Raw genomic sequence first — 17,909 nt, 5'->3', positions numbered from 1 at the left:
ACACTCACTCAATGATTCAGGAATAGTTTCTCCTCTCTGCCATCAGATTTTTGAATGGACAATAAACCCCACGTGTACTACCTCACTATATTTTTCTCTCTTTTTGCACTACTTATTTAATTTAATTATTTTATATATTTCTTTTTGCAATGTTTAGTTTTTATTGCAATGTACTGCTGCTGCAACACAGCAAATTTTGCGACATTTTTGTGTATTAAACCTGATTCTCATTCTCTTGCCACTTCTGTTAGTGCCTTCTTCAGAGACCTACAAACCACGTCAATGTCTATCTGCATCTTTCCAGCCAGAGGGATTCCTATCAACTCTCTTCATAATTTCCTTCAGGATTTCACTGTGTTTTCTGTGGAGTTGGCCTCAAGTGATGTCCAAGAGTTAGGGAGAGGAGTGGGCTCTGGGGAATAGAGGTGTAGATTCTTGGGGGGAGGGCAGAAAAGCATGGCTTTGAAGGGGAAGGAGGTGTGGATTTGTGATGGTGGGGGATGGACGTGTGGATTCAGGAAGGAGGTGGCTTTGAATTCAATGGCAGAGGAAAGAAGGCATTGATTCAGAGGGAGGTCCCTTTCACCATTGCGTCAGTGCATGGAGCACGGGAGGCCCCTGTGTGTGCTCAGAGTGTGAACCACAAGAGGACCCTGTGCCACTTTTTTTTCCATCACATTTGTCTTATTAGAGATTATTTTCATTCTAACTTCATTTTAAACTGAGCAACACCAAATGTAAAGTTCAATTAACTTATTGTCAAAGTTTTCTTTGAGGTCATTCAGTGGAGATAGACAGTGACTTGTTGTAAATTACTCCATCTCAATGATAATGCTTTTGTTCAAACTGAAGTCTGTAATAACCACATATCCCAACCTTTGTCTCTATATCCAAAATTACGTACACCTTAGGGTGCTCACAAACTCCACCACCACCATCACATGAAACCGCTGCATCTGTTACTTCAGTTATTGGTTCCTCAGCCTTAGACAATAACAAAATTTTCATTTACTTCTTTTTGTCGGCCAATAAATCTGATTCTTCTATAATCATACTTTTCATAAACCTGTACCATGTGTGGTACTTGCCCCACCGCCCGCAAGATTGTGGCTGGGGAGCTGCTGGCATGAACGGTCAGTGTACGGACCACAGTAGGTCAGTGGGCAGAGCACAGGCTGTCCCTGTCACATTAGATCAGTGTGCAGACCACGGGAGGTCCGACGTGACTCAGTCAGTGTGTAGACCACAGGAGTCCCTGTCACCACAGGGTCAGTGTGCGGACATGGGAGGCGCCTGTGTGACAGGGTCAATATGCAGACCAGAGGAGGTCCCTGTCACCAGTGTGTCAGTGTGCCGACCATGGGAGGTTTCCTGTCTGACCTGGTCAATGTGCAAGCCTGAGAGACCCCTGTTGACACTGGGTCAGTGTGCCGACCACAGGATATCCTTGTGTGACTGGTCAGTGTGCAGACCATGGGACTTTCCGATAGGTACTGGGTCAGTGTGCAGATCACGGGAGGTTCCTGTGTGACGGTCAGTGTGAGGACCACAGGAGGTTCCTGGGTAATCGGGTCAATGTACGGACCATGGGAGTTCCCTATCACTACTGGGTCTAGGTGTGGCCCACAGGAACTTTCTGCGTGACTGGGTCAATGTACAGACCATGGGAAGCTTCTGTCCCCATGTTGTCCCGGTTACACAGGAACCTCCTATGGTCTGCACACTGAACTGGTGGTAACTGGGATCTCCTGTGGTCCACACGTTGATCTGGTAACAAAGGAACCTCCCATGGTCTGCACACTGACCTGCTGGTGACAGGGATCTCCTGTGATCCACACATTGATCTGGTAACAAAGGAACCTCCTATAGTCTGCACACTGACCTGCTGGTGACTGGACCTCTCATGGTCTGCACACTGACCCAGTGACTACAGGGACCCCCGTGGTCCACGTGTTGCCCTGGTCACACAAGAACCTCCATCTGATCTGGTGGTGATAGGGACCTCTCATGGTCTGCACACTGAGCCGGTGGTGACAGGGGCTCCGGTGGTCTTCACATTGATACCTGAGGCCTCTGCCATCACTGGGTCAGTGTGGGGACTATGGGAGGTTCTTGTTTCCGATGGGACCGTGGGAAGGCCTTGTGCAACTGGGTCAGTGTGTGGACATGGGTAGTCCTTGTCACTGCTGAAGCAGTGTATGGACTGTGGGAGGTTCCTGTCACCAGTGGGCCAGTGTGCAGACCATGGAAGATCCCTGTTGCCACTGGGCCAGTGTATGGACCAAAGGATGACTATACACTGTATGACTGGGTCAATGTACGGGCAATGAGAGGTCTCTGTATGACCGGGTCAGAGTCCAGACCACGGAAGGTCCCAGTGCGGCTGCCTCAGTGTGCAGACCACGGGAGAACCTGTTGCCATTGGGTCAGTGTACGGACCAAGGAAAGTCACTGTGTGACTGGGTCAGTGTGCAGACCATGGGACGTCCCTGTGTGACTGGGTCAGTATGCAGACCATGGGACGTCCCCGTGTGACTGGGTCAGTATGCAGACCATGGGACGTCCCCGTGTGACTGGGTCAGTGTGCAGACCATGGGACGTCCCCGTGTGACTGGGTCAGTGTGCAGACCATGGGACGTCCCCGTGTAACTGGGTCAGTGTGCAGACCATGGGACGTCCCTCTGTGACTGGCGTGGTCCAAGTTGATTTTTGATCATTTCAGTTGTGTGTCAGGTTTGACAAAGTTCAATCAGCGACTTTGTACTCTTTGCAGTTTTAGTGACACAAACCATTTATTAGGTCAAAGAGGGAAGGGTGGGGACTGGGGGAGGGGAATGGTGGTGCTCCTCGATACCTTGTAAATCCAGAGTAACCCAATCCTCCTCACACATTAGTCTAATACACTCCTTTGAAGGCTTGTAAATGTCACTGTTATATTGTCCGATTAATATCCGAAGGCACAGCATGTATTGTCTAATTTATGTGCGGTAAAAGGAAGCTTCCTCTGTTTCAAACCGCTTAACTGATGGTCCATCCCGCTCTCTTTCGCTCTGCTGAAACACTGTTCCCCCAGCTGGGCCTATGCTGACCCAGGATACCCTGCCTCTTCCCTTCGCCTCCTGTTCAATCTGCCTCTCAATACCCTCCCCACCCCGTAAAAAGCTGATTATACCCAGAAAAGAAAACCATTCCTCCCTGGAATATGAGGCATGGAATGGGGAAGTCTCCTGGCGGTGTCCTTCTCTCTCATTGTGCTGTCTATTGTCTGGGTATAATTTATCAGCGTTGCAGATTTTTAACTCGGCAGCGATGTAACTCTATATTTGATCAAACTCGCTCGTTCTTCGCCCGCGCACCCCCCCCCCACCCCCTGCCACTACCATCAGTATGTGTACTCTTGTGATTTCAGAGTACAGGAGAGATAGAGGAGCCCACAACATGATTGTCATAAATATATTGGTTCCAGTTCTTGCTTGTTTTAGTCTAGTCTATTGTGTTCTCGTGTTTTGATTTAATAAGGATATTTTGTGACCATGCACTAAACATTTGTTCCAGATCTTGCTTTTATTTTTTTTAAAAAACGCAATCCATTGTGTTTATTATTTCATAAAGATATTTTATGCCAATGCACTCGCATCGTGCCTGATGTGGTGGCTTTAGTTGATTAACCTAGACCAGTACACATTTGGGGGGAGTCTGTTTCCCAGCCAGCCGAATCACCCACAGGCGTCCCATCCCTTTGTTCCCAGTCTCCTTCCTCCAGCCCTCTCTCCCAATCCTCAACCACATTCTCTCAGCTCCCCCAACACTGGATCATCTGTTCTCTTTGTCTATTTCTTGCTTTTAAAACATAAAGTGGTTGCTTGCTCTGCTTTCTTTAGTGTCGGCTTCTCTCTATAAGGGAGAGCATTACCCCTCTCCACCAGATCTGCAGTTTAAAAATAGGGTTACACGTCAATAATAAGCAGTTGCACCTGCTCTCTCTGTGGGCATCGTTGTTGATGCTCTCCGCTCACCTTTGTGCATCCCGGTGTATCTGTCTTTCAGCACTGTAAGCTCATAAATTTTCCCAAACTCCTCGAATAAAGGCTTCAGGTCTTTCTCTTCGAGGTTCCTGGGAATCTGCCCGATGAAGAGTTTAATCGCGTCCTGGTCCTTCATTCGGATGAAAGGAGTGCTGGCCAGTGGGAAGGTGGATTTGGCAACGGCGCTGGGAGCGTGGCTATTGATCGGGTTACTGGCCGCGCCGGCGGTGCAGTTATTGGTGGCTTTGATGGGCAGGTCTTTGCTGATTGTGGCAGAGCTTGGAGTCTGGATGAAGTCTCTTCTCTCGTCTGCGGCCATTTCAACATTAGACCCGGATACCGGCGAGCGAGGGAGGGGAGAGAAAGAGAAAAAAATACTGACATCACCCGTAACCCTTTCATCACCGAACGAGACAGCTGGAAACTCAACGCTCCCACCTTCTCATACTTATCGCGTTCATTTCTAAAGTGACTTTAGGGCAAATCAATTTCCGGGAACGTCAATTAAAGTGTTTCAATCTTAACATAGCGGTTTCAAAGTGCATTAACTCCAATCTTGCCCAATACAAACGGGACAACGTCAAAGGAATGCATTGAAATCTAATGTAACATTTTCAGAAGTTTTACTGAATGCAATATCTAGCAATTTTGATTTGTATTTTGGCTGGGAATCCAGCGGGAGGAGACATAAAGGCAGGGGGTAGTGCCGCTCAAAACTCCAGCGACCCCGGGTACTGACTATGTGGAGTTTGCACGCTCTCCCAGTGACTTCCGCATCCCAAAGATACTGAGCTTGTAAGTTGACTGGATCGGGGTGTGTGGAATTGGATTGTTCTGAGGGCTTGCATGGATTAGATGGGCCGAAACGGCTTCCTTCGATGTCACGGGTTGAGAGGAGAAGGTCTGACGCAATTGAGGGAGGAGATTCGGGCACTGAAGGGGTTAAGCGGGGTCGGAAGAGCGGTGGAGCGGAAGATCAGACTCTCAGAGTGCTGACACCTGAGGCTCTCTGCCGCCGGCTCCGAGCCAGCTGCACGGATTTCGCTCTGAGGCGGCATCTGGCATTAAAAAAAAATTCTAATTGTATTTCACCGTTAATTCTTTCCGCACGCAATCATTGTCAAAACAGTACGCCACTCCGCTGTAATAAATGCATTATTACAATTTACAGGACCCGGTTCCTGTGTTACATTACACAAGTGTCCGAAACATTATCAAACTCTGTTAATAAGTACCCATTTAACCAATGAACCGCAATGAAGAGGGACCACCAGACTCAAAAACAGTTCCTTCCCCCAAACCGCCAGGCTGATCAACACCTCCACCCACTAATTTATCATTTCCTGTCGGTCACCTTATGTACAGTCACTTTATGTGCGTGTAATCAGCGTATGTATATGACCATAAGGTATAGGAGCAGAATTTGGCCATTCGGCCCATCGAGTCTGCTCCTTCATTCCATTATGGCTGTTTTATTATCCATCTCAACCCCATTCTCCTGCCTTCTCCCCGAAACATTTTACGCCCTGAATAGCCAAGCTCCGTTTTAAATATACCCAATGACTTGGGCTCCACAGCCGTGTGTGGCAATGAATTCCACAGATTCACTACCTTTTGGCTAAAGAAATTCCTCTTCACCTCTGTTCTAAACGGGCGTCCCTCTGCAATAGGGTCTTTTAAGAGACTCTTAGATAGGTACACAGAGCTTAGCAAAATAGAGTGCTATGCTGCTGGGAAATTCTAGGCAGCTGCTAAAGTAGGTTACATGGTCGGCACAACAATGTGGGCCGAAGGGTCTGTAATGCGTGCTTAGATTTCTATGTTTCTATATTTCTTCAAAGCTATGCCCTCTGGTCCTCACTAAAGCCACCGTTAGTCGGGGTCGACCACACATGTTGCGTCCTAGCTGTTTTGATACGCAGACCGGGGCAGTACGATATGGAGAGCAAGCTGTTACCCATGCAGCAAGTTTGGCACCAGCGGCGCCACAGGAGTTGTCAGTCAGCGTTGAACTCAACGTAGGGACCCCAGCCCCGGATTTTTCCCCGGGGTTTATTCCCGAAGCTTTCCCCGCTGAATAGGTGTCAGCCGCAAGACAGCGGGAATTTGAGATCAGAGCCTTCCTTCTTCTCGATGAGCTGCCAACCCACTGCCGACAAGCCCCATCTGTCCGAAGAGACTGGTTTTAAGCCGCCAGTATCCCGCTTGCGCCCCTTCTCCTGGCAGAGGGAACGGTTCCGCTGGTTTAGCAGCTAAACCACCCGTGAAGACCAGGAGCTGTCAGAGGCTATTTGAGGCGGACGCCATTGGGAGCATTTAATAGGTAGTGGGGGCTTATCCCCTTTATTGCCCCCACTATTGGAAGCACATAAGCGAATCTTATGTAGTTACATTTATTGTTTTTATGCTAGATGGCATCCAGAGTAACAATCACTTCGTTCTCCTTTACACTTGTTTATTGAAGATTGACAATGAACAATCTTGAATCAGAATATTAATATAGAAATAGATCCATACTTGCTTCCTTCCAACTCCCTGCACCTAACATTGTCTATGTCACATACCACATCTTATTGCACGTTAATGTTTACAAGCCTGTACTGTTACCAGACCGTGTGAGTTCATTGTGGTTAGAGATAGAGGTCGAGACCTGTGCCCAACACACGTATTCGCAATTCATTCTCTCCTGTCCCATACGTACAGTGACAGAAAGTCACATTGCAACTGCACCTGTCAGCAGGCGGCGGTGTTGCTCGGACACCCCACCCCTTCTCTCCGGGTTCACCCGGGTTGAGCCTTGAATTTCAGTAGCTCCATCTACGTCCCTGAATGCCGCAAAGGAACGCCATCTCTGTATCAGGCAGTCTAGTTTGAGCTGGGCGCTCTCCATCTCCAGCGTCTCTCAGACTGCCGTGAGCCAGTGCTGAAACCATTACTGAACCCAGTAAAATTCTGCAACACGCATACACACAAAATGCAGGAAGAACTCAGCGGGTCAGGAAGCATCCAAGGAGAGGAAAAAGAAACAAATCTTGAAGACTCTCATAAATCTTGCTTGAAACGTTGGCTGTTTATTCCTCTCCATAGATGCTGCCTGACTGGCTGAGTTCCTTCAGTAATTTGCGTGTATGACTGGATTTTTAGCATCTGCAATCTCGCGTTTGGATTAGAAAGAGTGTAATTGTTAGGTCCACCCGAGACAGCCCATCTCTTATGTTTAATGTGTCATCCAAAAGGCTATCAGTCCTGATGTAGGGTCCTGAACTTATCCCTCTGCATCCACAGATCTGACCTGCTGGGTTCCTTCAGCAATTTATTTTTGCGCTGGGTTCAAGCATCTACAGCCTCTTCTGTATCCGTCTAAAAGACATGCTTTCCAGGAGTGAAGTACTACCTCCACACAATCCATCTGGGAGTGTGCTGCTCACCCTCAGTGCTGCCCACCCCCAGTGCTGCCTTTCCCATGCTGTGTGGAAGAGGGCATTGTTGCCCGTCCTTCCCCTGAGGTTGTAGGATTTAGTGGGTGGATTTAGTTCCAGTGCCTTAAGGTGCCTGCTGTGTTGGTTGGCCATCATGGCAAGAGACCTGTGCCGAAGAGTTTTTAAAGTGGACAAGCCATTGCAGTTCCACTCTCTTGACCTCTGAATTCAGGGTCTTGCGGTATGAACAAGCATCATAACTGGTATTTTCCTTTGTTGCAGTGGATGGCCATAATTTGCCATGAAGCATTGCAGAACTGCCTTTCTGTCCATTGGATCTCACTGCCCAGTCTGACTTCACACACTAGGACCTTATCTCTCCAGCGTATGAGGCAGTTGGCTCCCCTAACCTGGTTTAGCCTGCCTGTTGAGGCAGTGTAATGGGGTGTGGTCGTTATTGCTATTACATGCAAACAGCTACTTGAAGCCACAGGTGAGAGCCCTGGTTGGGACAAAAGATGAGTGAGCTGCCCCAGAATAGAAACACCAAGCCCCTTCACCAGAGGTATGATTCCTCCCTGGTAGTCAGGTTTACAGGGCCGGATCTCTACTGATGGTAGACCAGGTATTTTCTGCCAGGTTTGAGTTCCTATTTCTTCAGTTGACCAAAGCTGTATTGTAGATGATGTCAAACATGGATAAAAAATTTTGTGTTCCGTTATGATAAGAAACCACATTATTTCCTCAGAATCCACACATCTCTGTCCAGACTTTTAGAAGGAGCAATCATGACATTGAGAACCTCAAAGTGCTGTGAAGGAACCTCACAAGCCACCCTACCTCTAACAGTTCTAAACACAAGAGATTCTGTAGGGCTGGAAATCTTTGAGCAGTTCACTTGAAATGCTGGAGGAACTCAGCAGGTCAGGCAGCATCTATGGAGGGGAACAAATAGTCAATGTTTTGGACCAAGACCTTTTATCAGGACTCAAAAGTAAAGAGGTGGAGTAAGCATCTGACAACTACCACAAAAGCCATACCATGCTCTCTTTTCACTGCTGCCATCAGGAAGAAGATACAGAAGCTTCAGGACCTATACCACCAGGTTCAGGAACAGTTATTACCCTTCAACCATCAAGCTCTTGAACCAAAGTGGACAACTTCACTTGCCCCATCACTGAACTGTTCCCACAAATTAGACTCACTTTGTCATGGTCCAGTCCATGAAATTCACATTCCAGTTCACGGTCTGGTCCATGTTCCTTATTCCAGGTTTTCCGGGTTTCCCCAGATTCTGTTGAGGCAGCTGATTCGCGTTTGGGCTGACTTCATAAATAGCTTCAGGATTCAGCCTCTGGCTGCTGGATTGTTGCTGTCCAAACCCCTTCCCTTCACCTTCCTCCTGGAGCCTCGCCTTCACTGCTGTCAAGTTCAACCACTGGAGCAAGATAAGGAACTGTCTTTCGTTGTTTTGAACTGTCTCTGAGTCCACGCCTTCGCTAGGTAGGTCTGGCCGTCTGCCGCTACCTAGTGTTGGGAGCTGACAGTGTCCATGCCTTCACTAGGTAGGTCCAGCTGTCTGCTGCTATCTTGTGTTGGGAACCATCTCATTGTATTGATGGTGTAATGAGTCCCAGCCCTACGTCCTGAACCCACGGAGGGATCCTGGCTCTGTGTTCTGTGTATGAGTCCTGGCCCTATGTCCTGTTTCCAAGGAGGGGTCCCAGCTCTGTGTTCCATGTTACTGTCTCTCCCTTGACCAAGACTCTGCATTCCTGTCTCTTCCTCAACCAAGTCAAGGCTTTGGGGTCTTGTCCAGTTCTAGCCATGTCCAAGAACCTTGTTCTGTCCAAGCCACGGCTTTGTGTTCTTGTCTTGTCCATGTGTCTCACCCAGCCCGGTGCTGGGTTTCCCTCGTCCTGTCCAGGAGTCTCACGTTCAGTCCTGTTGTCTCTCATTGTCCTGTAGCCACGTCTTGCCCTCGCCTAGTTCTGGAATCCGAGCTTGAGTCAAGACCCAGGTTCTGGGTCCTTGCCCAGTCTCTGGCTCGGAGTCCAAGCCCAGGCTTCTAGTTCCCAGTTCCATGCCCTGGTTCCGCTATCTTAGTCAAGTCCTTGCCCAGGCCAGGAATCCTGTTTCGTGTAGGGCCTGTGTCATGTCCAGTGTCCTTTCTTTCTCACTTCCCTTGCTTCCTTCTCACACCTAGTCCTGTTCCTGGTAGTTCAGTGTCTGTGACTTGCATTTGGGTCCGTTCCCAACGCCCACCTTATGACACACTTTCAAGGACTCATGAAATATTCTTGATATTTGTTGCTTGTTTGCTTGTTTGTTTGTTTATTTATTTACCCTTTCTTTTTGTATGTGCACAATAGTTGTCCACCCTGTTAGTGCAGTCTTTCATTGATTCTATTATGGTCATTGAGTATGCCTGCAAGACAATGAATTAGGATAGTGTGTATGTTTACACACACATTTATTTACTTCAATAATAAATTTCCTTTGAACTTTGCTCCCTCACTATTGTACCTCCAATAGAACGTATTAATTAAATGTCAAAACAATACCTACAGAAATCTTAGGCGCATTGCTGCGAGATACATTATTTCATATAATGTACTATGCAGGCTAAATGTAATGTTGATTATACAATATGTTGTTATTACACTCAGTGGCCACTTTATTCGGTACTCTTGTACACCTACTCATTAATGCAAGTATCTAACCAGCTAATCATGTTGCAGCAACTCAACACATAGCTTGCAGACATGGTCAAGAGGTTCAGTTGTTCAGATCAAACATCAAAATGAGGAAGAATGTGGAATGATTGTTAGTGCCTGATGGGGATGGCTTGAGTATCTCAGAAACTGATGATCCTCTGGGATTTTGATGCACAGTTTACAGAGAATGGCATGAAGAACAAGCAGTTCTGTTGTGACAGTGCTTTGGTAATGAGAGAGGTCAGAGGAGAATGGCCAGACTGGTTAAAGCTGACAGGAAGGTGACAGTAACTTGAGTAAACACGTTTCAACAGTAGTGTGCAGAAGAGCATCTCTGAACGTACAATGCCTCACAGTCTGAAGATGGATGGGTTACAGCAGCAGAAAAAGACCACACCAGGTTCCACTCCTGTGGTCAATTTATTAGGTACACTCCTGCACCCAATAAAAAGGCCACTGAGTGTATATCTAATGCTATTAGGCATATATATGATATAGTGTGTATAATATTGGTTATCATTGATAATACTTAATTTGGGCAATTATATTTAAATATTTAATAGTCTGCATTATTACTTATGTTAATGTACAATAGAATATGTATTGCACAACATCTGTCAATATCTATGACAAAGTATAAAAGCACAGCAGGATTGATAACTGTGGTAATCATGCATTAACTATATAATTAGAACATATACCATGATTGTAAAATGTGTATGACAGCAATAATTTTTGGACAAAATGCACTTTGTAGTATTATAATTGTAAAAATGCATGGTGGTGTACTGAGTGGCTAGTCAGTAGGCATCTCCAGAAAGGCACCTTTTCTTTCTTTCTCTCTCTCTCTCTCTCCCCCCCTCTCTCTCCCCCCCTCTCTCTCCCCCCTCTCTCTCCCCCCTCTCCCCCCCTCTCTCTCCCCCCCTCTCTCTCCCCCCCTCTCTCTCCCCCCCTCTCTCCCCCTCTCTCTCCCCCCTCTCTCTCCCCCCTCTCTCTCCCCCCCTCTCTCCCCCCTCTCTCTCCCCCCCCTCTCCCCCCCCCTCTCCCCCCCCCTCTCTCCCCCCCCACTCTCCCCCCCTCTCTCCCCCCCTCTCTCCCCCCTCTCTCCCCCCCTCTCTCTCCCCCTCTCTCTCCCCCCCTCTCCCCCCCCTCTCTCCCCCCCCCTCTCCCCCCCCCCCCCTCCCCCCCCTCTCCCCCCCCTCTCCCCCCCTCTCCCCCCCTCTCCCCCCCTCTCCCCCCCTCCCCCCCCCCTCTCCCCCCTCTCCCCCCTCTCCCCCCCCCCTCTCCCCCCCCCTCCCCCCCCTCTCCCCCCCCCTCTCCCCCCCCCTCTCCCCCCCCTCTCCCCCCCCTCTCCCCCCCCTCCCCCCCCCCTCTCCCCCCTCTCTCTCCCCCCCTCTCTCTCCCCCCCCTCTCTCTCCCCCCCTCTCTCCCCCCCCTCTCTCCCCCCCCTCACTCCCCCCCCTCTCTCCCCCCCCTCTCTCACCCCCCCCTCTCTCCCCCCCCCTCTCTCCCCCCCCCTCTCTCCCCCCCCTCTCTCCCCCCCCCTCTCTCCCCCCCCTCTCTCCCCCCCCCTCTCCCCCCCCTCTCCCCCCCTCTCTCCCCCCTCTCTCCCCCCCCTCTCTCCCCCCCCCTCTCTCCCCCCCCCTCTCACCCCCCCCACTCTCCCCCCCCCTCTCTCCCCCCCCCTCTCACCCCCCCCCCTCTCTCCCCCCCCCTCTCTCCCCCCCCCTCACTCCCCCCCCTCTCTCTCCCCCCCTCTCTCTCCCCCCCTCTCTCCCCCCCTCTCTCCCCCCACTCTCCCCCCCCCTCTCCCCCCCCCTCTCCCCCCCCTCTCCCCCCCCCTCTCCCCCCCCCTCTCTCCCCCCCCCTCTCTCCCCCCCCCTCTCCCCCCCCTCTCTCCCCCCCCCTCTCTCCCCCCCCTCTCTCCCCCCCCCTCTCTCCCCCCCCTCTCTCCCCCCCCCTCTCTCCCCCCCCCTCTCTCCCCCCCCCTCTCTCCCCCCCCTCTCTCCCCCCCCTCTCTCCCCCCCCTCTCTCCCCCCCCTCTCTCCCCCCCTCTCTCCCCCCCCCCTCTCTCCCCCCCCTCTCCCCCCCCCTCTCCCCCCCCCTCTCCCCCCCCCTCTCCCCCCCCCTCTCCCCCCCCCTCTCCCCCCCCCTCTCCCCCCCCCCTCTCCCCCCCTCTCCCCCCCTCTCTCCCCCTCTCTCCCCCCTCTCTCCCCCCTCTCTCCCCCCTCTCTCCCCCCCTCTCCCCCCCTCTCTCCCCCCCCTCTCCCCCCCCTCTCCCCCCCCTCTCCCCCCCTCTCCCCCCCCTCTCTCCCCCCCTCTCTCCCCCCCTCTCTCCCCCCCTCTCTCCCCCCTCTCTCCCCCCCTCTCTCCCCCCCTCTCTCCCCCCCCTCTCTCCCCCCCTCTCTCCCCCCCCTCTCTCCCCCCCCCTCTCTCCCCCCCCCTCTCTCCCCCCCCTCTCTCCCCCCCCTCTCTCCCCCCCTCTCTCCCCCCCTCTCTCCCCCCCTCTCTCCCCCCCCTCTCTCCCCCCCTCTCTCCCCCCCCTCTCTCCCCCCCCTCTCTCCCCCCCCTCTCACCCCCCCCTCTCCCCCCCCCTCTCCCCCCCCCCTCTCCCCCCCCCTCTCTCCCCCCCCTCTCTCCCCCCCCCCTCTCTCCCCCCCCCTCTCTCCCCCCCCCTCTCTCCCCCCCCCCTCTCTCCCCCCCCCTCTCTCCCCCCCCCTCTCTCCCCCCCCTCTCTCCCCCCCCTCTCTCCCCCCCCTCTCTCCCCCCCCCCTCTCTCCCCCCCCCCTCTCTCCCCCCCCCTCTCTCCCCCCCCCTCTCTCCCCCCCCTCTCTCCCCCCCCTCTCTCCCCCCCCCTCTCTCCCCCCCCCTCTCTCCCCCCCCTCTCTCCCCCCCCTCTCTCCCCCCCCTCTCTCCCCCCCCTCTCTCCCCCCCCCCTCTCCCCCCCCCTCTCTCCCCCCCCCTCTCTCCCCCCCCCTCTCTCCCCCCCCCCTCTCTCCCCCCCCTCTCTCCCCCCCCCTCTCTCCCCCCCCCTCTCTCCCCCCCCCTCTCTCCCCCCCCTCTCTCCCCCCCCCTCTCTCCCCCCCCCCTCTCCCCCCCCCCTCTCTCTGGATCCATGCTTGTTGTACTACAATTTGCTATTTGATCTCTCTATCTTTTTCCAGCTTTTATTACTGACTGAGCCAAGGCAGCAGCTCTTGTGCCTTGTGTCTCCAGGGCTCCACTGTTATCAGTAATACCAATTCTTCTTGCTACCGATATTCGGGCTATTGATTTCTGCCCCTTTATCCTGTGCTGTACCTGCTATTGTCCAATTAGTTGTGGTTCTGAGTCCTCAGACTTCACTGAGATGGCATGTTTGCTCTCACCAGCCCCCTCCCCAGACAGAAGAGCAATAGATCCACTAGTTTCTCACCTTTCACCCCATCAGCACCTGTATCCAATGCACCTTTCTCCACTGTTCACCTGCCCCTACATGATCCAACTTCCCCTCCTCCTTGCCCTTTCCCCTTTCTGGTTTGTTTAGGGACCACTTCCTTTGTGACTCCCTTGTCATCTCATCCATCCCAACCCATCCCAACATACCAGTCTCCCCAGTTGGAAGAGAAATTGATCTACTTGTTCCTCACCTTTCACCCTGTTACCCTCTGCATTCAACACTCCTTCCTTCACCGTCCACCAGCTCCAATGTGATCCCACCACCAATCACATCTTCTCCTCCACCCCCATCTAGTTTGTGCGGGCCCACTCTCTTTCTGACTCCCTGATCATCTCATCTGTCCCCACCTCCTGGTATTTTTCTCTGCAACTATAGGAGGTGTAACCCCTGCCTCTCTATCCCCTCTCTCACCAGCATCCACAGACCTAAATAGCTCTTCCAGGTGAGGCAGAGGTTCACATGCAGCTTCTACGACATGGCCGACTGCTTTCAGTTCAATGCTTGAGATGTCTCCCCTACATTGGTGCGACTGAGCTCAGACTGGGCAACTGCTCTGTGGAGCTTCTGTGGTGGCCACCTTGAGCTTCTGGTTGCTAATCATTTTAATTCCCCTTGTCTGTGTCCTCAGCCTTCTCCGTGGCCAGGGTGAGGACAAGTGAGAATTGGAAAAACATCTGATATTATCACTGGAATGGACATTTAACTTTCAGGTTGGTATTGGTTTATTATAAGATACAGTGAGTTAAAAGCTTGTCTTACATATCGTTCATACAGATCAAATCATTACACTGTGCTTTGAGATAGAACAAAGTAAAACAACTACAATTTTATTTTTAAGAAAGGGGCTTCCCTTCGTCCACTATCAACTCTGCCCTCCATCGCGTTGCCCGTATTTCATGCACCTCTGCCCACCAGGGATAGAGTCCCCTTGTCCTCACCTATCACCCTACCAGCCTACAGATCCAAAGTATAATCCTCCGTAATTCCGCCACCACCTACGTGATCCCTCCACTGGCCACATCTTCCCCTCCCCCCACTCTCAGCTTTCTGCAGGGATCACTCCCTACACGACTACCTTGTCCATTCATCCCCCCATCCCCCCCCATGGACCTCCCTCCAGGCACTCAACCCTGCAAACGGAAGAAGTGCTACACCTGCCCCCACACTTCTCCCCTCACCACCATCCCAGGCCCCAGACAGTCCTTTCAGGTGAGGCACCACTTCACCTGCGAGTCAACTGGGGTGATATACTGTATCTGGTGCTCCCGATGTGGCCATTTATACATTGGGGAGACCCGCCGCAGACTGGGAGACCGTTTCGCTGAACACTGGCGCTCAGTCCTCCAGCAGTGGCGGGATCTCCCTGTGGCCACACACTTCAATTCCACAGACCACTCCCACTCCGACATGTCTGTCCATGGCCTCCTCTACCGTCAAGATGAGGCCACACACAGGTCGATGGAGTAACACCTTATCGCCTAGGTAGCCTCCTTCCTGCCGGCATGAACATCCAACTCACTGACCTCCGTTGATACCCCTGCCCCCACCCTTACTCCCATCCTTATCTATTATTTCAGTCTGGTTCTCTTTCTCTCTTTCCCCCCTCACTATAATCTCTACCTCCAGCCCTACCTTTCTTTCTCTTTTATTTCCCATAATTCTCCACCTTCCCCCTAGCCCATTTCTCTCCAGCCTATCCCAGCTCGCTACTTTATCCCTCCCCCCCCCCACTTATCCGCCCCCCTTGACCATCCCATGTTACTTCACTCCTGATGAAGGGTTTCGGCCCGAAACGTCATTACTACCTCCTCCCATGGATGCTGTCTGGCCTGCTGAGCTCTGCCAGCATTTTGTGTTTTTTATTCATTTCCAGCATCTGCAGATTCACTCATGTTGCCTTAAAGCAACTACATTGCTGAATAAAGTGTAAAAGCTACTGGAAGAAAAGGCAGTGCAGGTATATGATAATGAGGAAGATTGTGAGGCCAAGAGAGTTAGATAACCCATACTCCTGGTGTTCTCCCACACATACTCATCTGTGCATCTATTTTTCTTCTCTCTTTGTATACCACTCCCAACCCCTCCCCATCTGGTTCCACCAATCATCTTCCAGCCTCTATTCAAACCTCTCCTCACCTCCTCATACTGCTGTATACCGAAAGACACTGGGTTAGAGGAAGGTTTTAGTGGGATATGGCCAAAATGTAGGCAGATGAGTCTGGTTTAGATAAGCAACACAGACAAAATCCAGGATGAACTGAGCAGGTTGGCCATAAGATCATAGACATAGGAGCCAAATTAGGCCATTTATCCCATTGAGTCTGCTCCTTCATTCCATCATGGCTGATTTATTATCCCTCCCAACCCCATTCTCCTGCCTTCTCTCCAAAACATTTTACGTCCTGAAAAATCAAGAGTCCATCAACCTCCACTTTAAATATACCCAATGGCTTGGCCTCCACAGCCAAGTGCGGCAATGAATTCCACAGATTCACTAACTTCAGCTAAAGAAATTCCCCCTTAACTCTGTTCTAAATGGGCAAGCATTTATGGAGGGAATAAACAGTTGATGCTTCAGGCCAAGACCCTTCATCGAGACTGGAAAGAAAGGGGGAAGATGCTAGAATAAGAAAGTTGTGGGGGAGGGAAGAAGGAGGAGACTGGACTGTGGGAGAAAGGGAAGGAGGAAGAGCTCCAGGGGGAGGTGAAAATAAGAGGTTAGGCCAGAGATGGGAAATGAAGAAGACGAAAAGGGGAGGGAGGGAAAGATTATAAGTTGGAGAAATCCAGGTACATGCCATCAGTTTGGAGATTACTTAGAATATGAGGTGTTGCCCCTCTAACCTGGAAGTGGCCTCATCATGGCAGAAGAGGAGTCCAGGACCAACATGTCAGAATGGGAATGGGGAATTAAAATGGTTTGATGGTTATCTGGATTGAGATGGATGAGTTGGGCCAAAGAACCTGTTTCCATGCTCTATTACTTTAATCTTTCCTCTTCCCTCTTTATTCTGCACACCTTCTGCCTTCATAGACTCTGCTATGAACCTATGGTGACATAGGATCGGAAGATGTGGAGGCCTAGAGGGTAGAGTTAAGAAATTTCAAGGGCAAAAAGTCTCTGATGGGATGATATGCAGGCTTTTGAACAGCAGCCATGGTGTGGGCTGAAAATTACAACGAGAGATAGAAATGGCCTGTCAAAAACGTAATGTTATGACAATCATGGGGGATTTCAGTATGCAGGTAGTGTGCCACGAGATGGCTTTTAAGAGCAGTTTGTAGTTGAGCCCACTAGGAGAATGGCAATTCTGGATTGGGAGTTATGTAATGATGCAGATTTGATTTGGAAGCTTAAAGTAAAAGAACCCATAGAAGGCAGAGATCATAATTTGATAGAATTCACCCTGCAGTTTGAGAAAGAGAAGGTAAAATCTAATGGATCAGTATTACAGTGGATTAAAGGGAATTACGGAGGCATGAGAGAAGGGCTAGAAGAGGATTGGAAGGGGATATGAGCAGGGATGACAATGGAACAGCAATGGCTGGTACTTGAGGGGTAAATTCGAAAGACACAGGAAAGATACATCCCAAATATCAAGAAATGTTCTAAAGGAAGAATGAGGCAACCGTGGCTGACAAGGAAAGTCAAAGACAGCATAAAGAGAAAAGATGAAATATTAAGGTAGGCTAGCTAATAATATCAAAGAGGATACCAAAAGTTATTTTTAGATATATAAAGACTGAAATTGAATTGAATAGACTTTATTACTTATATCCTTTATTTACATGAGGAGTAGAAACCTTTATGTTATGTCTCCATCTAAATGTGAAATTTATAGTAATTTTTAATAAATAGTATGTGTAACAGGCCAGTCAACAAAGAAATGCAGTTGTGTCAGCATGAATTAATCAGTCTGATGACCAGGTGGAAGAAGCTGACCCAGAGCCAGTTGGTCCTGGCTTTAATGCTGTAGTACCGTTCCCTGGATGATAGCAGCTGAAACAGTTTGAGGTTGGGGTAACTTGGGTCCCCAATGATCCTTTGGGCCTTTTTTTACACATCTATCTTTGTAAATACTGTATTCTGAATAGTGGGAAGTTCACAACTACAGATGTACTGGGCTGCCCTCACCACTCTCTGTAGAGTCCTGCGATTGAGGGAAGTACAGCTCCCATACCAGGAAGTGATGCAGCCAGTCAGGATGCTCCCAATTGTGCCCCTATAGAAAGTTCTTAGGATTTGGGGGCCCATACCAAACTCCTTCAACCACCTGAGGTGAAAGATGTGCTGTTGTGCCTTTTTCAT

At 50.7% G+C, this 17,909-nt stretch overlaps 2 protein-coding genes across 2 annotated transcripts in view; one reads left to right on the top strand and one right to left on the bottom strand.

The window, feature by feature from the left end:
• LOC132399664 (CUGBP Elav-like family member 3) overlaps positions 1-4,334 on the bottom strand; it is a 107,840-nt gene extending 103,506 nt beyond the window's left edge. The window contains exon 1 of the mRNA XM_059980300.1: positions 4,017-4,334. Within this exon, the coding sequence (XP_059836283.1) occupies positions 4,017-4,161 (145 nt within the window). The 5' untranslated portion in view covers positions 4,162-4,334. The remainder of the gene's footprint in view (positions 1-4,016) is intronic.
• LOC132400100 (uncharacterized) lies at positions 4,166-12,913 on the top strand (the record flags this gene model as incomplete). Its single annotated transcript, XM_059981175.1, has 7 exons — positions 4,166-4,414; positions 10,339-10,389; positions 11,312-11,534; positions 11,576-11,878; positions 11,949-12,152; positions 12,235-12,351; positions 12,684-12,913. Coding segments are annotated over exons 1-7 (1,377 nt in total), but the record flags the coding sequence as incomplete, so codon positions are not given.
• Between the last annotated feature and the right edge of the window lie 4,996 nt (positions 12,914-17,909).

Source organism: Hypanus sabinus, chromosome 9, assembly GCF_030144855.1.
Source record: "Hypanus sabinus isolate sHypSab1 chromosome 9, sHypSab1.hap1, whole genome shotgun sequence".
In the NCBI taxonomy this organism is placed as follows: Eukaryota; Metazoa; Chordata; class Chondrichthyes; order Myliobatiformes; family Dasyatidae; genus Hypanus; species Hypanus sabinus.
Note: the sequence above shows the minus strand (reverse complement) of the source record. Positions and strands in the feature narration are given on the sequence as shown.